This window comes from Papio anubis, chromosome 16, assembly GCF_008728515.1.
Source record: "Papio anubis isolate 15944 chromosome 16, Panubis1.0, whole genome shotgun sequence".
In the NCBI taxonomy this organism is placed as follows: Eukaryota; Metazoa; Chordata; class Mammalia; order Primates; family Cercopithecidae; genus Papio; species Papio anubis.
In genome coordinates this window covers 10,704,135-10,725,676 of record NC_044991.1, presented here as the reverse complement: position 1 = coordinate 10,725,676, position 21,542 = coordinate 10,704,135, and the positions used below count along the sequence as shown (strand labels likewise).

The following is a 21,542-nucleotide window of genomic DNA, read 5'->3' as shown; positions in this document are numbered from 1 at the left end:
GCTTCCCAAGCAGCTAGGTATATTATTTGTAGCGATAAGCTCTCACTATATTACCCAGGCTGGTCTGGAATTCCTGGGCTCAAACAGTCCTCCTACCTCAGCCTCCCAAAGTGCTGGGATTACAGGTGTGAGCCACCGTGCCTGGCCTGTGATCCATCTTGACTCATGACTTGATTGCCCTAACACCAAGGGCTATTGTTTGGGGCATGTTGCCATTCTGTTTGTCACTCAAAGAAGATAAAAATACCACCTACTGATGTGGAGAGAGTGGTTCTCAGGGAGTCTCTTGGGGCTTTGGACAGTAACATCTGTTGGTAAAAGTCCTGGGTCTCCAGAGTGACGCTGGTGCATTCTGGGAACTTCTTGCTCAGGCCTGTGCAGAGGTATCTGATTTAAATTGCAGCAGCGTAGCCGGGCATGGTGGCTCACACCTGTAGTTCCAGCTACTTGGGAGGCCAAGGCAGGAGGATTGCTTGAGGCCAAAGGTTCAAAACCAGCCTGAGCAACATAGTGAGACCCCATGTCTACAAAAAAAAATTTGTTTAAGCTGCAGAGGGGTCAGCCTTCAGGGAATGTTGCTCTCAAAGGACTTGGATGTGGTGGGAGGAGCCAGCAGACCCTCCCCTGCCTGCCCAGCCCACAGCTCAGCAGAGCCTCTTCTGTGCTTCCCCCAACAGCGAGTGCGGTGGGCCCGGGCACTGTACGACTTTGAGGCCCTGGAGGATGACGAGCTGGGTTTCCACAGCGGGGAGGTGGTGGAAGTCCTGGATAGCTCCAACCCATCCTGGTGGACCGGCCGCCTGCACAACAAGCTGGGCCTCTTCCCTGCCAACTACGTGGCACCCATGACCCGATGAACCCTTCAGGGGACAGAAGCTTTTTGTCTGTAGCTGCCCACAAGGAAGGGGGCAAGGAAAAAAGGCTGGACTCCATGACTATATATACATACATCTGTCTGCATCTGCCTGTGTACACACAACATTTTATACTAGTAATTTATTGGCAATTGGGCTGGTAATTAGTTGATGCAAAAGGGAACTCAGGTGGAGAAGAATATTCACACTTGCTTTTCTGCTCCCCTCAGGGGTGTGTGGAAGGCACTGGGGGAGTTGGGAGGGGGGCAGGGAGATGAAATGGAGCTTTGTCCTGGCCTTCAGCTGTCACTGCTTCCTCCTTGTCTTGGGAATTTTCACGGAGAACAGCTAAGCAGAGACTGCACCTCGGCATTGGACACAGAACAACAGGGTGGGGTTGAACATGGTGGGGCACGTTCTAGCTGACCTGCAAGCCCCGCTCACCTGGAGGGCTTGCAGGGCAGCTCTCCTCCTATTCTCCAAGGGGTGGGCACTGCTGCATTGGGAATTAAGGTGCAGCTCAGTGCCATGGGCAGCCAAGCCAGTCTGAGCAGGGATGTGGAGGCAGGACAGGGTTGGAGAGACTCTGCCTGTGCGAGGCTGGCCTCCTAGTCAACACCTAGCTGAGACATCCATCTCTGTTCAAATTAATATTCCTTGGGTCTTTCAAATGAATGTTCCAATGTGAGGAGCCAAGTCCTGGGAAATCGAGGGGTTTTCCACGATCCCCAAGCAGCTTACTCAGTGTAACCTCTACTTCCCCAGCTATGGAGGAAATAGCATCCTAGATTCCATAAAGTGCTTGGAGAAGCTCTGGCTGAGAATGCTGAATGTTAGAGTCATTGTTTTATGGTTACAAGAGTGTGTCTTCAGGGCTGTGTTCATTTTCCCTCTTGATTTTCTGTTTTGAAGATGCCTTGCCCAGTGGCATGGAAAGAAGCCCACTTGATAAGAGCACTGACTGTGGATTGATTGACTAAATATGACCCCAGGTGGAAGCTGGCTTTGACGTGAGCTCCCTGTTCAGTCTGACCATTGCTGTCCTCCTGCCACCCAAGAGTTGCACCTGGAATAAGGAACCCCACCATGGCTGTCCCTCTCCATCCCCTCAAGCTAGAATCATGTGTCCAAGTGCTCACCCTGCAGGTGCACAGCACACATCAGCCTGGCCAGGGACGAAGGAAACACTGGAGAGGAAGCTCAGGGCCTTAGAGGAGGCCAGGCGCAAACCCTTTCTTCACCAAGGGCACTCGGAGTGTGTGGGTGTGGGTGTGGGTGTGTACCCCTGCGGGCGTGCCCATGTGTGCTTGCAGGCACATATGTGTGCACTCCTATGTGTATACATGTGTGCTTGTGTGTGCATATGTGTGCATTCCTGTATGTGTGGACATGTGTGTGCATGCATCTGTGTGTCTGTCTGTGTGGTGAGACAGGAAAGAGGGGAGAAAGTGTTGGTGAGGGAGCCTGGAAGTTTTCTCTTCCCCAGCCTCTCTTGCTCTAAGGAGGGACGGGGTTGGGGACAGCCATTATTGCAGGTGATTGGAGAAGAAAGATTTTCTGACTCAAAAGTAACTGCCAGTGTAGCACAAGCAGTGTCCCTTGTGACTCTGATTCTACAGTTCTCTGATCCCCATGTTTCCTTTAGAGGCAAGAGGAAAAAAGGAACTCGTGGTGGGTATAGGGAGGGAAAAGAAAATAGCCTGGTGGAGGCAGCGGGGAGTCGAGCCTGAGGAAGGAGTGCCTGCAGCTTTTGGAAGTGAAAGCAGAGAGAGGGAAAGGTAGCTAAGACATCCAGGAGTATCAAGGGGCAGCGTGAGAGGCACAGGGGGAGGAAAGGGAGAGGGTGAGTGCGGCCAGGGAAGAGAGCGGTGTGGAGTTGGTGGGCAGACAGTGCAGGAGGAGGGCCAGGCAGTGGGGAGAGGAAGAATCAGAGCAGAGAAACCGCTGCTGCGGAAGGCAGGGAGCAAAGAAGCATAAGAAAAAGAGCAGGAGAAAGAACAAAGGCAGAGAAGACCTCCTCAGCTATTTTGGTGCTAGGTAATGTGAAATGCTGCAGTAAATAAAAGCCAAAAGTAATGTTTGATTTTACAATATTTACAAACCATATGCTTTAAACAGCCCACAAACTTCATCCAGTTGTCTGATGATGTGGGAGGACCAGCTCTAGTTAGACAGAGGTACGTGATTGGATTCTGGTGGAGATTTTGTGCCTTGAAAGACTTCTCAAGAAAGCAGTAATAAAACAAAGTGTCCTTGTTTGGCCAGGCTGTGTCTGGTGTCTGTGTCGCATAACCCTCAGGTAGAGAGTGAGAATGAGACCAAGGGGTGACAGGCGTCATCAGCCTGCAGGAGCTGACCCCATAGGCAGGTGGTATAAGCAGAGCTTTCAGAACCCCTGGAACTCGGTGTTTTGTTCTAGCTAAAGCTACTGAAGGGTATTTTGTACTGAGATGCCAAAGCGTCCTTCCCGTGCTCGTCAGCACGCCTCCATTCAGAAGGAACCCACAAGGAATGAGGGCTGTTAGCGGCCAGGTAAAGAGGACAAGAACCAAACTGTCCACGTTATGAACGGGCAGGGGAAAGGGAGCTCAACCTCCCTCAGCCTCTGGTGCTGCCAGGGTGAGTCCCTCCCCATGTGTCCCCACGGGCCCTAGTTTCTACCGGATAGCATTTCAGCACCAGAGGAGGGTCCAGCCAGCGCCTCTCACCAGTCACACAACCAGCAGCCAACACATTGTCCCCGAGTTTAGCTGCAACATTCTATGTGACTTGGGAGCTTGGCGCTTCCAGAGAAAAGCCAGTTCCTGTTGGACCAGTGGTTGGGTTTTCCTCACCACTTGCTGTGCCTCACCGCATTTCAAATATCTGGCACCAGCCACTGCCCACCCACTTTTAGATGGCCCCAGGGTGATCTAACCATGGTGCTTCTCAAAATTTAAAGTGCCTACCAATTGCCTGGGGATCGTGTTGAAATGCAGCTTCCAACTCGGTCCTGAATTTCTAACAAGCTTCCGGGTGCTATTACTGGGTACACATGTTAAGTAGCAAAGGCGAAGAACTTAGCAGTGAGCAAAACTCTAATTGGGTTCTTCTTCTGAGGATATTCGGCCATTTTTCTTTGCTGCTGACGAATAGGTCACTTTGGCTTTCGGACAGATGCAATGCAGAACTGTCGTTATTGACGTCATTCATATTTGGCGGCCCCGGTGACTTATTATTTTAGCATCTTTATCTAGAATTAAAAAAATGTAATGTGAGAGGAATTCAGATGAAATGCAAACAGGAATTTCCTATAACAATTACTATTTCCTAATAGTAATTATTTTAAACATGAGCAGAGGTTGCAGAAGTTGTAAAAGTTTTGTCAGGAAATCTTTAGTCATAAAATTGACTCTGGTCAGACATGGCCCTGGTTGGAGCAGGGGACTGTGCTCCCAGCTAACCTAAAACACGACAGCCCATCCAGGGGACAGATTAGCATGGCCGAAATATTTGCTGTTTGCCTTGTCTAAGCCAACATTTCAGCCCGTCTATACCAAGGCAAGAGTGTGAGAAAAACCTTGATTGTCTCAATTCTTTCTAAAAAATGCTTCCTCAGTTCCTCCACTTTACTCCCTCACCTTGGCCATGCCGCCATTGTCTCTTGCTTTGGTAATTGTCAGCTTTCATACCCTTCTCCCTGCATTCTCTCCTGTAATCCGGCCCTCCACACAGATGCCAAAGCGATCTTTGTAAAAAATAAATCTGATCACATCACTCCCCTTCCTACTGGATTTAGGTTTAAGTACAAAGTCCTAATGTAGCCCTGTGAAGTCTGGCGCCTGCCTCACTCCTCAGCCTCCTCTTCTGCCTCCCCTGCCCCTTGCTTTTATGCTCCTGCCCCACTGGCTTTTCAGCCTCCAAATAGCCAGGGATTTGTCCCCAAACCTTTCACACTTGCCATTCTTGCTGCCTGGAGGCACATCCCCTGCTAACCCTGCTAACTTTTGTTCATCTCCAGGTCTGGGTTGGTTTTTTGTTTCAGATGGGGTCTTGCTCTGTTTCCCAGGCTGGAATGCAGTGGCACAGTCTCAGCTCACTGCAGCCTCTGCCTCCCAAGTTCAAGTGATTCTCCCACCTCAGCCTTCCGAGTAGCTGAGATTACAGGGGCATGTTACCAGGCCTGGCTAATTTTTGCATTTTTGGTGGAGACAGGGTTTCACCATGTTGGCCAGGGTAGTCTTGAACTCCTGACCTCAGGTGATCCACCTTGGCTTCTCAAAGTGCTGGGATGATAGGTGTGAGCCACCATGCTGGGCCCAGGCCTGGGTTTAAATGTCACTTCCAAACAGTCCTCCCCTGCCCCCTAATCTAAAATAATCCTTCTCCTAAGATGGTCTCATGAATCCTGTGCCTTTTCTGAATAGCATGTACGCAGATGATGGTGCCAGACTGAGCTGTATGGCTATTAGACTGTAAGCTCCACGGAGCAGGGGTCACCTCTGTTTTGTAAACCATTGTACACCCAACATCTAGCACACAGAGGCTCAGTAAATATTTTTCTAATGGAGGAATGATTGGACCTGCTTCATCTCATCTATTTACTCGTTTTGTAACTCAACTGTCTTGGGCCTAACAGACCTATGGATGCAAACAAGGTCATATTTACAATGATATCCAGGTTCCAGTAGCTGTAGCCACTGTCTTTGGATTCTCCTCCAGTTAACTTCCGAGAGGCCAAGAGAGGGAGGCTGGTATCTCTCACGTGTTTAGGCACCAGTATACTCACACTTCCTACTCTGGTTCCAGTGCTCTGTTGCCCCACACATCCTCTGCTGACAATGCCTTCCTAGATACTGCAGATCCACTATGTACCACATTTATCTGCTGGTGAATTGACCCGATCCTTCAGGACACCATATCCGCCCTGCAGTCCCCATGACAAGAAGATTGGGGAAGAGGTAGAGGGGAGGATGGCCTGTGCCCAATTCTGAGAGGCACTGGTTGGTCCCTGGCTCCCTCAGCATCTTCCATGAGCACAGCTGGCTCTCTTCTCAGCCGAGCCCTCCCTCCATCAGACAGAACAGGGGATACCAACCCTTCCCTCCATCTCTCTTTTCTCACTCTTCCCTGTTGCCTCTTTCTCCTTCCGCTCAAAAGAAGCGGAATGTACCTACATGCCAACATTAGCTCCCAGCTAACCTGAAACACAACAGCCCACACTGGGGACTGATTAGCATGGTCAAAATATTTGCCGTTTTCTTTGTCTAAAGTCAACACTTCAGCCTGTCCATACCAAGGCAAGGGTGTCCCCTGCACCACAACATTTGTGCAGTAGATACCACCTAGAAGCCCAGTAGCTGTGCACCCACTCGTATTGTTTTAAGTTTTGCTATAATTCATTCATTACATCAACAAATATTTACAAAGCACCTCTTCAGGGTCAGACACAATCAGCCATTGGGTCCTTCACATCTCTCAACTCTGTCCCTTCTCTGCACCCATTCCATAGCCACTGCCTTACTTCAAACCTCTCTCATTTCTTTCCCTGGTGACTGCAATAGTCTCAGCGCTCGTCTCCCTGCATTCCTGGCTGGCCCCCTGTAATCCAGCCTCCAGGGCAGTCAGGGAGATCTTATTCAGAGACAGGCTGACGATACCAAGCTTCTGCTCAAATCCTTGGGTTCTTCATGGTCTTCAGGCTGGAGTTTAACCTCCTTAGCTTCGCACTAAAGGCCTTTTGTGATCTGTCTGCTGCCTTATTTGTTCAGCCATATCTTCTACCTCTCTAGTCCCAAACACCCTTTACTTCAGTCCCTTAGAACGATTTTTGGTTCCCAGAATGAGGCATGTTTTCTCAGACCTCTGAGCCGCCCACATTCTGTTCTTTTTGCCTGGAATGCTTCCTCCCGCTGTTTTGTCTAGACAAGTGCTGTCCATTAGGACTTTCTGTGATGAGGGAAAAGCTCTGTGTCTGATCCATCCAATGTGGTAGCCACTAGCCACATGTGGCTATTGAATACTTGAAACGTGCCTGGTACAAATGACTGAAATAGCCACATGTGGCAAGGGGCTGTCTTATTGGGCAGCGTGGGTCCAGACAACTGTTACTTACTTTGAAATCATTAGCTCGGGGCTCAAGGTCTCCACTGGGAAACCATCCCAATATTATGATTGACATAAGTGCCCCCCGCCCCAGCCCCCCATTATGTTCCTGTAGTAACCTTGTTCTCCCTCTATCCCAATACTCAGAACACCATTGTCAGTGATTCACTGATCTACCTCCTCCACTAGACCGAATCTTTTTTAGGTCAAAGACAAGCAGTGCAGTCAATAAATGGTTGATGCCTGGATGCAGTGGTGTGCTGGTAAAAGTTTAATAATTGGCTGTCTCTGAGAGGAAGCCCTGACTTGTAGTATTTGCCAATTCTGTGGTGTAAACACTCCCACTATATGCCAAGAGAATGAGAAGACAAGTCACAGACCAGGAGAAAATATGTACAGAAGACATATCTGATAAAGGACTATGATAGACAAAGAACTCTTAAAACTCAACAATAGGCGGGGTGCAGTGGCTCACGCCTGTAATCCTAGCACTTTGGGAGGCTGAAGCAAGTGAATCATGAGGTCAGGAGTTCGAGACCAGCCTGGCCAAGATGGTGAAACCCCGTCTCTACTAAAAATACAAAAATTAGCCAGGTGCAGTGGCGGGCGACTGTAATCCCAGCTACTTGGGAGGATGAGGCAGGAAAATTGCTTGAACCCAGGAGGTGGAGGTTGCAGTGAGCCAAGTTTGTGCCACTGCACTCTAGCCTGGGCAACAGAGCAAGACTCCATCTCAAAAAAAAAAAAAAAAAAAACAACAACAACAACAAAACTCAACAATAAGAAAATGAACAACCCGATTTAAAAATGGGCAAAAGACATGATCAGACAGCTCACAGAAGAAGATATAGATGGCAAGTGAGGAGATCAAAAGATGCTCAATATCATATGTCATTAGGAAAATGCAAATTAAAACAATGAAATATCACCACACACCGATAAGAATGCCCCATATCTAGAATACTGACAACACCAAATGCTGGTGATTACGTGAAGCAACGAAACTCTCATTCATTGATGATGGGAAGACAAAATGGTACAGCCACTTTGGAAGATAGTTTGACTGTTTCTTGCAAAACTAAACTTACTCTGGTCATAGGATCCAGCATTCACACTCGTTGGTATTTACCAAAAGGTGTTGAAAACATCCACACAAATATCTGAACATGGATATTTATAGTGGCTTTATTTATAATTGCCAAAACTTAGAAGAAACCAAAATGTCCTACAATAGGTGAATGAATAAATCAACTGTGGTACCTCCGGACAGTACCACTTTCTGAATAACAGTATTCAGAAAGAAATGAGCTACCAAGCTATGAAAAGATGAAAACCTTTAAATGCATGCTATTATTATTAAGACAGAGTTTCACTCTGTCAACCAGGCTGGAGTGCAGTGGCGCAATCTCAGCTCACTGCAACCTCCACCTCCCTGGTTCAAGCAATTATCCTGCTTCCGTCTCCCAAGTAGCTGGGATTACAGGCACACGTCACCACGCTTGGCTGATTTTTTTTTTTGTTTTTTAGTAGAGATGGGGTTTCACCATGTTGGCCAGACTGGTTTTGAACTCCTGACCTCAGATGATCTGCCCACTTCAGCCTCCCAAAGTGCTGGGATTACAGGCGTGAGCCACCGCACCCAGCCCTTAAATGCATATCACTATGTGAAATAAGCCAATATGAAAAGACTACACACTATATGGTTTCAACTACATGGCATGCTAGAAAAGGAAAAACTAGAGAGGCAGTAAAAAGATCAGTGGTTGGAAGGGTTGAGGGAGGGAGGGATGAATATGCAGAGAACGGGGGATTTTTAGGGCAGTGAAACTCCTCGGTGTGATGTCACAACAATAGACACATGGCATGACACATTTTTCAAAACCCATAGAATGCACAACAGGAAGAGTGAACCCTAATGTAAACTCTGCATTTTGGGTGATTATGGTGTGTCACTGTAGGATCAACAATTTTAACAAATATATCACTCTGCTGGAGGATGTTGACAGTGGGGGAGGCTGTGCATGTGTGGGGATGGGGGGTATATGGGAGCTCCCTGTGTCTTCTGTTCCATTTTGCTGTGATCCTAAAACTGCTGGAAAAAAAAAATCTACTTAAAAAAGAACAACTCCCACCATGGCAGATTTCAGGCTACCAACATGACATCATTGAACCCAGAGTTTGGAAGATAGGTGCATAATTGTTTTTCACGGGCAGATAGGAGCCAGCCCCAGCCCACCACCGCATGAATGAATGAATGAATGAATGAATGAATGAGTGAAATGTGTCAGATGCTGGGAATACCAGGGACACCATCAGGCTCTTTAGGGAGAAGTCTATTCAGACCTGCAAGAGCTGGGCATGCAACTGCTAGTCCGACTTCAGCTCCAACTGAGGAGATAAAGGATCAGGGAGTCCCATCTTTGATTTAGTCAGTAAATCAAAGATATGGAACGCTTGTTTTCTTTGGGTGCTTTACCTTTAATACCAAGACTTGTTGAGGCATATATTCAGTGACCCACTCAGATTAGTGCCAAGTGAGTGAGTGGAGGTGAAAAAACAGAGGCCTGACAAAAAGGCTCTAGAACAACAAGAGGCTCATGATTTCCCATCAAAAGAAGTCCAGAGAGAAGACAGCTATTGGCTGGCTTAACACAATGGCCCAACATTGCATCAGTGATGTCTCCGAGCATCAGTGGTGTCTCTTCTCAGTGGCTTACAGTTCCAGACATCACATGCAGAACTGGCTTACAGCTCCAGACATCACATGCAGACGTGACAATGTCTAATGGAAAAGGGGCACATTCTCTCCCAATTCTGCTCAATGAGAAAACCCTTTCCTTCTTGGAGGTCCTTCAGCAGCCATTCACACAGATCCCACTGGCAAGACTGGATCCCATGCTGTTCTTACACCAGCCATTTCCAAGAGAATGAGGCTGCCATAACTGGCTTAGGCCACTTGTTAGGACCCTTCAGGAGGCAGAACCTGGGAACCCAGGCAGGGCTCTGCCCACAGCAAGAAGCAGGTGAGGATGTGGGGGTGGCGGATGGCTGTCAAAACTCAATATACAGGGAACATTACAGGAAGAGTCACTTACTTTACGATCATGTCATTTCATAAACATTTCTTGACATAATTAGGGAACAAGAGGGAGCATGAAAGAGCACAGCTCCCCTGCCATTCCCCCCCCTACAGTGAGACGCCTGCAAGGACACACACACAGCCTTTCCATCAGTCTTCCTCCATGGATCCCCCATCCACACTGAGCCAGCAGATCAATGGGGACAGGTTCCATGCTGTTCAGAGAAACCAGCACTGTACACAGTGGGGCCCTGCATCCACTGCAGGGGTGGACACCTCGGCCAGCCCAGGGCTGTGCCATCGTCCCCAAGACTCACTGATCCTGATGTGAGACTCTCTCCGACAGGGGCTTCCAGGCATGGTTCTATGCAGGGTCATTTGTGGCCACACTATGACGTGGGCGATCCCATTTCTACACATCTAAATTCCCCAGGGCAGGCAGCATGTGCTATCTCACTCCCTCGGCTCTAACCTGGTTATGGGAAGTTGCTAGGTAACTGCTTCCCACACTGCAGGAGGCTTAGTTACCATGGCAAGTCCAGATGGGTGGGGGGCGCAGAGGAAGGGAGCGCTGGCTGGGGGTCTGCAGCCAGGATTCTGTCCCCACTCTCTCCTGAACCCTGGACCTAAGGGAAGTCTCTCAACCCCTCTGGGCCTCAGTTTCTTCCTAGAAAAATGAAGGAGAGGCTGGGTCTCTTCTTGCTCTAAACCACTGATGCATGCGGATGGCGTACCTTGAATGAGCACTGATCCTCAGACCCCTCTTCGGCAAAGAGTGACTCAAGATGGGTGCAGAAAAGGAATACATTAAGTTTATGTCTTAGTCTGGGCAACATAGCAAGACTCTGTCTCTACCAAAAAAAAAAAAAAAATTTTTTTTTTTGAGAGAGAGTTTCACTCTGTCACCCAGGCTGGAGTGCAGTGGCGCAATCTCCACTCGCTGCAACCTCCGCCTCCTGGGTTCAAGCGATTCTCGTGCCTCAGCCTCCCTAGTAATTGGGATTACAAGCATGTGCCACCATACCAAGCTAATTTTTGTATTTTTAGTAGAGACAGTTTTCACCACGTTGGCCAGGCTGGTCTCCAACTCCTGACCTCAAGTGATCTGCCTGCCTCGGCCTCCCAAAGTCCTGAGATTACAGGCATGAGCCACAGTGCCCGGCCCTCAATTTGTTTTGTTTGTTTGTTTTGTTTTTTTGTTTTTTTTTTTAATTAGCCAGGTGTGGTACATACAGGTACCTGCCTATAGTCCCAGCTACTCCAGAGGCAGAGGTAGTAGGATCACTTGAGCTCAGGAGTTTGAGACTGCAGTGAGCTATGATTGTACCACTGCACTCAGCCTGAGTGACAGAGCAAAGACCCTATCTTAAAAAACAAAAACAAAACAAAACAAACAAAAAAGGCCAGGCGTGGTGGCTCATGCCTGTAATCCCAGCACCTTGGGAGGCCGAGGCAGGCAGATCATGAGGTCAGAAATTTGAGACCAGCCTGACCAACACGGTGAAACCCCGTCTCTACTAAAAATACAAAAATTAGCTGGACATGGTGGCACACGTCTGTAATCCCAGCTACTCAGGAGGCTAAGGCAGGAGAATCCCTTGAACCTGGGAGGCGGAGGTTGCAGTGAGCTGAGATTGCACCACTGCACTCCAGCCTGGGCGACAGACTGAGACTGTGTCTTTGAGAAAAAAAAAAAAGTTTATTTTTCTTTAAAAAAATAGAGAAACTAGCAAGCTTGTGTCTCTATTAGGATAAATAAAAGTTATAGGCCAGGTGCAGTGGCTCAAACCTGTAATCCCAGCACTTTGGGAGGCCGAGGCGGGTGGATCACCTGAGGTCAGGAGTTTGAGATCAGCCTGGCCAACATGGTGAAATCCCATCTCTACTAAAAATGCAAAAATTGGCTGGACATGATGGCTCATGCCTGTAATCCCAGCACTTTGGGAGGCTGAGGCAGGTGGATCACCTGAGGTCAGGATTGAGACCAGCCTGGCCAACATGATGAAATCTGTCTCTATTAAAAATATGAAAACTAGCTGGGCATGGTGGCAGGCGCCTGTAATCCCAGCTACTTGGAAGGCTGAGGCAGGAGAATCGCTTGAATGCAGGAGATGGAGGTTGCAGTGAGCTGAGATCATGCCATTGCACTCCAGCCTGGTCAACGAGAGTGAAATTCCATCCCAAAACAAAACAAAACAAAACAAAGCAAAAATTAGCCCGGCGTGGTGGTGGGCCCTTGTAATCCCGGCTACTCCGGAGGCTGAGGTGGGAGAATTGCTTGAACCTGGGAGGTGGAGGCTGCAGTGAGCCGAGATGGCACAACTGCACTCCAGCCTGGGTGACAGAGCAAGAACCTGTCTAAAAAAAAAAAAAAAAAAAATGGCTGGGCGCAGTGGCTCACACCTGTAATCCCAGCACTTTGGGAGGTTGAGGCAGGCGGATCACCTGAAGTCAGGAGTTCAAGACCAGCCTGACCAAGATGGTGAAACTCTGTCTCTGCTAAAAATACAAAAATTAGCCAGGCATGGTGGCGGGCACCTGTCATCCCAGCTATTTGGGAGGCTGAGACAGGAGAATTGCCTGAACCTGGGAGGCGGAGGTCGCAGTGAGCCGAGATTGTGCCACTGTACTCCAGCCTGGGTAACAGAGCAAGACGCCATCTTAAAAAAAAAAAAAAAAGAAAGAAAAGTTATAGAGATTCTTCCTTCTGCTGGGAGACATTTCACTTCTGACATCAATATTCACAAGTACCTAGGCTCCCTAGGTCCTCTTCTGAACCTAGGCTTCCTAAAAAAAATTGAGGATGCAATGTGTGTCCCTAAAACACCCAGCTCGCTAAAGCATGATGTCCTATCAGACAGGCTCTCCCAGTTATTGGGCTCTGTTGGTCCTCCTGCCCCAGATGGAGCCATGGCACAGACCCACGCCTCTCTAGGTTGCTGGGGCCCATCCTGACTCCTCCAATGTGGGCCTCTACATAAGCCTCTTGGGTCTGCTATTTGTTCCTTCTTTTGTTCTGAGATCAAGCCCCACCTTCTTCCCTTGCTTCTGCAATAAGATCTCTGCCCAGACCCAGACGCTGGGACCAGTGCAGTACCCAGCTACCCGTTCCCCTGCCTTGTTCATGCCAATCCCCTTCCTAGAATCCAGATGACGCTTCTGAGCACTGGCTGCCATCCTCCTGTCTACACACCCGAATCTCCATGATGATTCGGTGGCTCCCTTTCCCACCATGCACGTCACCCACTCAGCACTCTGATGATCTTGTGCCGGAGCCCCTGCTCCTGTCGGCTGCACAGCACCCCCACCACCATCTGAACCCACAGTCACAGGAGGCCCTGTAATCCCCGAAGACAGGTTGGACGCATCCTACCCCCGGCAGCTGGTCTTTACTCCCACTTCCTTCTCGGTCCCTGCCTCCAGGGTCCAGTTTTAGTCTTGGCCACTCCTGATCCCTCCCCAACACCACACAAACATGACAAACAGGGCAATGTCTGAGTGTGGCTAAGGACACTGGAGTCTCCATCCCCACTCAACAACTGAGTTTTCTCCTGGGTGGGAGCAGAAGGAGAAATTCGCATCTTTTACATAGAGAGTGAGCCTCTCTAGGGTGTCAGGGTCAGTGGTCTCTCAGCTGACAGCTTTGCTCTGGGGCATTCCAGAACCTTCTGGCCCTGCAGAGAAAACCCCGCCCTTGAGCTGTATACCCTGTCCCTCCCCTCCTTTCTAACTATGCTCTCTTCTCTCCTCCAGGCAATGTGGGGAGGTGGAAAAGTCACAAGCTTTGAGTCAGACACACGTGGGCTGCAGTCCAGACTCTGCTACTTATGCTATGAGCCTGGACAAGTTACTTGACCGCTCTGAGCTGATGTAGAGAACTGGGGATAACAGCATTGACTTATCATGAGAAGTAAACAAAATTGCAGGAAATACTTGGTAAGAGCCTAGCAAGTGGGAGAGGCATCACGATTGCTTTCTTCATTCTGTTTATTCCTATGGCCCAGGCCAAGCAATAGGGCATGAAAGAGAAGAAATTCGGCCGGGCGCGATGGCTCATGCCTGTAATCCCAGCACTTTGAGAGGCCGAGGCGGGCGGATCACGAGGTCAAGAGATTGAGACCATCCTGGCCAACATGGTGAAACCCCGTCTCTACTAAAAATACAAAAATTAGCTGGGTGTGGTGGCGCACCTGTATTCCCAGCTACTCGGGAGCTGGGAGAGGCAGCTCCGAGTAGGGAGAATCACTTGATCACTGAGGCAGGAGAATCACTTGAACCCGGAAGGCAGAGGTTGCAGTGAGCCGAGATTGCCCCACTGCACTGCAGCCTGGGCAACAGAGCGAGACTCCGTCTCAGGAAAAAAAAAAAAAAAAAGAGAGAAGAAACTTGGTCCATTCCTAAGGTTTCTGGCCCTCCCAGGAACAGCCTCTACCTTGCCGATAGCTACTTTCCATTTTTGGCAAAAACAGCCTTCTTCACCCCCACCCTGCCCCACCCCAGTGGGACTTGTTGCTGCAACAGTCTCCTTTCCTTTGAAACTTGCCTGTCCTGTGTTCCGCCCTCCCCAGGGTAATCTCTCTGCACTCATCAAACTGATAACTTGCTGACGTAGCACATCAACTTTGGGAGAGCTCCCCTCCCTCACCTCACCCATCCTATTCCAGGGTACTCCTGTCCTGTGATGACCACCTGCAAGGGACAGAGTGCTGAGGATGTTGGCCAAGTAAAGGAATAATTTTTGAAGGAAGAATGCCAGGCTAGGCAGGGGTGTCGGAGGCATCCCAGGTCACTTCCTCTGGTAGCTCTCCACTGCTTTCCAAGGCATCCCACCCAGATCAGTCACTTGCTTTACTGGAAAGCCCTTCCCCTGCCACCCCCAGCCTGGGGTTCAAGCTGCCTCTTGGAGGTGGGGCTGCATGGAGGCAAGACGTCTGGGCCACCCTCAACCCCTGCACCTTGCCCTGCACATGCCCTCGACCCCTGACCTTGCCCTGCACATGCCCTCGACCCCTGACCTTGCCCTGCACATGCCCTCGACCCCTGCACCTTGCCCTGCACATGTCCTTGACCCCTGCACCTTTCTCCATCTTTGGTAACTGTGCTCACATAGGTCCCTCCACCTCTACCTAGGGGCCCCCTTCCTTTCTATTTACCTCTGTTCACATCCTAGCCAGCAGCCAGCCTTCAAGGCCAGGGAAAAGGCCACCCCCTTCACAAAGTCATCTTTGATTCCACCCTCAGCCTAGAGCAAGCAGCCTTGCTGAACCTTCTTCTGATGGGTGCTCTCTCTGCCAGCCTTGCCTTAAAAGGTGAGTGCACTCTGGGCCTGTGCCCTGGGATGTCCAGGTTCCAGGCCCCAAGGACAAGGCTGAACAAACACTAAGGAAATAATTCCAGCCCAGGCCTCTTGGTTGGGGTCAGAGCTGTTTTAAACTTTGCCTAAAAATGTTTCTGGTGCTGCCAGCCATAAAGCAGGGAGGCACTCCCTTAAGTCAGGTGTGTCTGACTCAAAAGCACTCTGCCTCTGTCATACAGGTGAAGTTGCTCACCCAAGCAGCCCTGCACTGCCTACACAGCCTACCAGGAACCTCTGCTCCAAGACTCCCTGTTCCTGTGTGGCTACCTAGAGAAAGCAAGAAAAGACCCCATGCCTCCCCAAGGCTTCCCTCCTGAAACCTCCCCAGTCTCAGAACCTGAGCAGCCCTCTTTCTGTAACGCTAAATATCACTGGAGCCCACCGTGGGCTCTCCCTGCCTCTGGTCCATCCCGTGCTCTCGGTCAGGCATATCCATCTCAAGCACCATTTTTATCCTGTCATTCCCCAGTTTCCCAGCCTTCCATGGCTCCCAACTGGAAACGAAATGCAAACTCAGCCTGGAATTCAAGCATTCAAGAGTATCTGTGAGACAACCTGTATTTCTGGCTCCTTGTCATTTTCCCATCCCTGAAATACACATATATGTACATATTTACACACTGATACGCACATACACATACATGTACTTACATGCACACATGTACATACACACACGCACACACACACACCATGACCTAAACTAGTCAGTTGGTTTAGTCTGCATTTACCTTGAGCATGACATTTACTCAGTCACTCACTCACTCTTCATCCACTCAACTCTCTCAGTACCAGGTCTGCTCTAGAGCTGGAGCATAACTTTCCTGCTTCCCTACCATCAGCTACTACCTAGAATATCCTCCCCTGTCCCTTCAAGCACTTTGGGAGGCCAAGGCAGGTGGATCACCTGAGGTCAGGAGTTCGATACCAGCCTGACCAATATGATGAAACCCCATCTCTACTGAAACTACAGAAATTAGCTGGGCGTGGTGGCAGGTGCCTATAATCCCAGCTACTCAGGAGGCTGAAACAGGAGAATCACTTGAACCTGGGGGATGGAGGTTGCAGTGAGCTGAGATCGTACCACTTTACTCCAGGCTGGGCAAAAGAGCGAAACTCTAAAAAAAAAAAAAAAAAAAAAAGACATTAAAGACCAAAGGGTACAACTCAAGCTAATCTGCCATGGTCACCTCTCCAGTGACCAGCTCTTGTGCTGGATCAATGCACACCAGGAACACACAGTGGGGTAACTCTAACAAAATGACCCCGGTGTGGAGAGTCTCCAGGCGGGAAAAAGTGCCAAACCCTTAGGCCTCTTCCTAGGCAGCCTTTGGATTAAACCCTCTCTCTTCCTGATACTGGTCCTCCACCCCTACTGGCTGGAGAAAAGGCCTCCTTTGGACTGTGCCTCCCAGGAGGACATGGATGCTGAAATCCTTCTTCATCTTTAAAGATAATCAAAAATGTCAACCAGAGCCAGTCATGGTGACTAGAGCCTGTAATCCCAGCTACTCAGGAGGCTTAGATGGGATCACTTGAGGTCAAGAGTTTGAGATTGCAGTGAGCTATGATTGCATCGCTGCACTCTAGCCTGGGAAACAGAGTGAGATCCTGTCTCGAAAAAAATGTCGAATGTGTAGTACACCCTACCACACATATGCATTCTCTCTCTCTCTCTCTGTGTCTCACTCAAACACACATACACAGAGTCACACTGCAACAGAATGGCTGAAAAGACTCATGTTCAATTAAGTTGTCTTTAGCATTTGGGTTCTTATTTTTATGTTCCTACTGTATCTATGGCAGGAGAAGAGAGGAAACCCTACTAAGTTTTAAGAAAGAATTTCTGATCAGTTTGCAGTAAAGAGGGTGAGGGGGCCGGACATGGTGGCTGAGGGGATCACGAGATCAAGAGATTGAGACCATCCTAGACAACATGGTGAAACCCCGTCTCTACTAAAAATACAAAAATTAGCCGGGCATGGTGGTAGGTGCCTGTAATACCAGCGACTCTGCAGGAGAATTGCTTGAACCTGGGAGGCGGAGGTTACAGTGAGCCGAGATCACGCCACTGCACTTCAGCTCGGCGACAGAGCGAGTCTCCATCTCAAAAAAAATAAAAAGTGAGCCACCATGCCTGTAATCCCAGCACTTTGGAAGGCTTAGGTGGGCGGATCACCTGAAGTCAGGAGTTCGAGACCAGCCTGACCAATATGATGAAACCCTGTCTCTACTAAAAATACAAAAATTAGCCTGGTGTGGTGGCATGCCTGTAATCCCAGCAACTTGGGAGGCCGAGGCAGGAGACTCGCTTGAACCTGGGAGGCGGAGGTTGTAGTGGGCCGAGATGGTGCCACTGCACTCCAGCCTGGGTGACAAGAGCAAAACTCTGTCTCAAAACAAAACAAAACAAAACGAAACAAAAGAGGGTGACCTGGGACGAAACCCCAGGAGTTAGAACCTAAGGCCTGGGAACATCCTGACGAATATGACAGTCCTGCCGTCAAGGAACTCACAACTGTTGGGGGAGACAGACCATGAGAACACAGAGCCTGGGTGCTCAGACAGGGCTAACGGGAAGCAAGGAAAGTCCCCTTACCCGCACTTAGAGTCCCAGGAGAGACTCTGCGGAGGGAGTGACCATCAGGCTAAAGACCAAAGGAGTCAGCCAGGTGCAGTGGCTCACGCCTGTAATCCCAGCACTTTGGGAGGCCGAGGCAGGTGAATCACCTGAGGTTGGGAGTTTGAGACCAGCCTGACCAACATAGAGAAACCCCGTCTCTACTAAAAATATAAAATTAGCCGGGCATGGTGGCGCATGCCTGTAATCTCAGCTACTCAGGAGGCTGAGGCAGGAGAATCGCTTGAACCCAGGAGGCGGAGGTTGTGGTGAGCTGAGATGGCGCCATGGCACTCCAGCCTGGGCAACAGAAGAGTCTCCGGTAGGCTGGGGAGAAACACGTGGCAGCAGCAGGAGCTTGGGGAGGGGAAGAAAAGCAGGTGTGAATCCTAAGTGACCTCGAGGCACTTGGGCTGTAGCCTGCAGGGATAGGGACCCTTGGAAGGGTTTGTGCAGGGAAATGACATAATGGTGTTTGCCTCTTAGAAGAGATCTAAGGGGAGAATCCGGTTAGGGAGCCCAGTTAGGAAGCTCTTGCAAGGCTCTGGCAAGGATGTCCAGGAGGGGAGGAGTGGGGAGTGGCAGCAAGGAAGTAGGGAGGGGGCAGTGACAGAACCACACCACGTTACCCCACATCACATCACACCCTGGCCCAGGGAAAGCCCCTTCTGGCCTGGTGACCTGAGGGAAGGGAAAGAGTCAAAATGAGCCCCTGTTTCCCATGCTGGTGAGATGGAGGCTGGCTAGTGGGGGGCTGGGTCATTCTGGACATGGTAAACCCAGGAGGAGGGCCGTGCCTGGGGGGCATAGGAGATGGGGCTGACGGGTGCCATTTGGGACATGTTGTGTCAGAGGTGCCCGGGGGATGTGTGAGTGGAGATGACCAGCAGGCAGCCTGATGAATTGGCACAGATTGAGGAGAGGGTTCTGGAGTTGAGCTAGAGTCATCCAAGCACAGGGAAGCAAGGTTGCCCATGGATGGGTGAGATGTGAAAGGCAGGAAAGTCAAGGCAGAGCCCCAAGGGACACCCACGTTTCAGGGATGGACGAAGGATACTGAGAAGGAGGGACAGGGAGGAAAAAAAAAAAAAAAAAAACCGGAATCACCAAATCCAAGAAAACAGCGCAGTGGCAGCGCCTTCAGGGGACGGGGAGCCCCCTGTACCTCCAAGACTGGAGAAGCAGCAAAGCCCCTGAGTCTGGAAGGTCAGTGGGGGCAGGAACTTGCCTAGTACATAATTAGTGCTCCATAAACAGTCATTGAATGAACAGTTGAAAGCCGTAGGTAAGTTCTGACACAAGTGAGGGACCTCGGTGTATGTGTATCATGGAGCAGTCGAGTGGATCAGACGGGAAGGTTGCTCAAGTCGTTTAGTCATAGGATCTCTGCCTCTCCTCCCAGTGGTCCTGCAGAAACCCCTTCCCGTTATTCTCTCTCTCACCCTCTCTGGCCAACCAAGAATTTTACAGAGGCGTGAGAGAGCCCCCCAAGTTTTGTAGAGACGCTCATGACGCAGATTGCTACAGAGGAAAAAAGTCACCCCTGGAAAACTTATCTAAGAATATATCATGAGGTGGGCTATTTTGGGACTCAAATTACACAGGAGGGCCTAGGAAGTGTGCAGGGATGAACACAGCTACAATTAATGTTAACTATAAGGTGTCATGTCTTCATCTTGTGAACACACAGCCCGCAGTGCGTGGCAGGCGGGCGGGCGGGCGAGAGGAAGGTGAATCCCTCCCGCCATGTAGCCAGGTAGGAGTTGGGTGGTTGTGGGGGAGGGTGTCTGCCAGGGGAAGGAGGAGGGAGCCAGGCGGGGTTACGGGGAATTGCTGGAGGAGGCACGATTTCTCAGGAAGCCTGCAGTCAGTCACCTTGGGCAAGGTGGCCTCCGAAGTTGGAACTGTAACTACGATCGGGCCCCACCTAGTTCACAGAAACTCCAGACTCAGGACCAGAGAGACCAGGAGAGGACCAGGGGCTTTCCTAGGGTGTCACGGCCTCATGAAGTGTCCCTGGAAAAGAAGTTACTTAGCTTAATCTATAGGGCCTGTGCCTGAAAGAAATTAGTTTCCACTCTTTAAAGAGAGATTTTAAAAACAAATCTCAGTCACGGCCGGAAACAGTGGGTCAGGCCTGTAATCTGGCACTTTGGGAGCCCGAGGCAGGAGGATCACCTGAGGTCAAGAGTTCGAGACTAGCCTGGCCAACATAGTGAAACGGCCAACATAGTGAAACCCCATCTCTACTAAAAATACAAAAATTAGCCAGGCATGGTGGCGCGTGCCTATAGTCCCAGCTACTCGGGAGGCTACAGCAGGAGAATTGCGGGCGGAGAATTAAGGCAGAGGTTGCAGTGAGCCGAGATCATGCCATTGCACTCCAGACTGGGCCACAAAAGTGAAACTCTGTCTCAAAAAAAAAAAAAAAAAAATCTCAATCACATTGCACAGAGTATTTCACTGGGCCGGAGGGTGGAAGGCCTGGGGATCAGGCTGTGTGGAAACCCATCCCAGTATCTCCAGTTGCCAGCTGTTCATCTCGAACTGGATGTCTCCCCTCCTGAAGCCTCGGCTTATTCATCTGTAACGCCTCACAATAATCCGTTTCACAGAATACTTCAACAGATTTGGGGAAAAGGGGATGGGTCAAATTAGATAATTTTACATTAAAAGGCCTCCACAGCCTGCAGCCTCTCTGTGAATGACATGGTATCACTTATCAACCTGCCTTGTAAAGACTGCTGTGAGAATTTGACTCCCAGCTAAACTAAGAGAGTCACCAGGGCAGTCAGCTGTCATGTCTGATTCCTCTCTGTGTTATTGTCAGAGGCAAGCGTGTTGTCTAGTACTGCTTACCTATTAACTGCCTCCAACTGTTGGTTGAATAAATCAGTCATCGGTACATAAAGGTGAATATCATGTTAGTTAGATCCAGGAAAGACTTTTTCCAATGTGAATTGTTACTAAAATATTCTGTTCTGCTTCTAACCTTCTGTCCAACTGCAAATCACATCACATAATATTTGTGCTCTTCGAGAGCAAAAACCGTGCCTTAATCATTCTGTTTCAGTGTGATCTCTGGGTGGGAGAACTTGGTTTTGCTCAGAGCCTGCACTTGGAAATGGGCCTTGCACTTGGTAAGACTCCATGAGGATTTGGTAAATAAACGAATGGTTTCTAACCCTTAACACAGAGCTACGCATTCAGCAAATATCGGTTGGATTAATTATTAAACAAGAGAGATCCTTTTTATTTCTAATGTCTCTTTCTAACATTCTTGACTGAAGCAGTGTAGCAGAATGGGTAGGTAGGCGCGCTCTGGAATCAGATGGTCTGGGTTTGAATTCTGCCTATTCTACGTACTAGCTGGGTGACCTAGAGTAGCTACTGAACCTCTCTGTGCTTCAGGTTTCTCACTGGTGAAATGAGGATAACATTTTTTCTCCTTTTCTTCTGTTGCCCAGACTGCAGTGCAATGGTGCAATCATAACTCATTGTAGCCTCAAACTCCTGGGCTCAAGCGATCCTCCTACCTTGGCCTTCATAAGC

The 21,542-nt window shown here is 49.5% G+C and overlaps 1 protein-coding gene across 16 annotated transcripts in view; it reads left to right on the top strand.

The window, feature by feature from the left end:
• The window catches only part of GRAP2 (GRB2 related adaptor protein 2), a 78,774-nt gene extending 75,656 nt beyond the window's left edge, over window positions 1-3,118 (top strand). For all 16 annotated transcript variants that reach the window (XM_021921574.2, XM_021921576.2, XM_021921575.2 and 13 more), the window contains one exon: window positions 678-3,118. In XM_021921574.2, the coding sequence (XP_021777266.2) occupies window positions 678-857 (180 nt within the window). In that variant the 3' untranslated portion in view covers window positions 858-3,118. The remainder of the gene's footprint in view (window positions 1-677) is intronic.
• The last annotated feature ends 18,424 nt before the right edge of the window (window positions 3,119-21,542 follow it).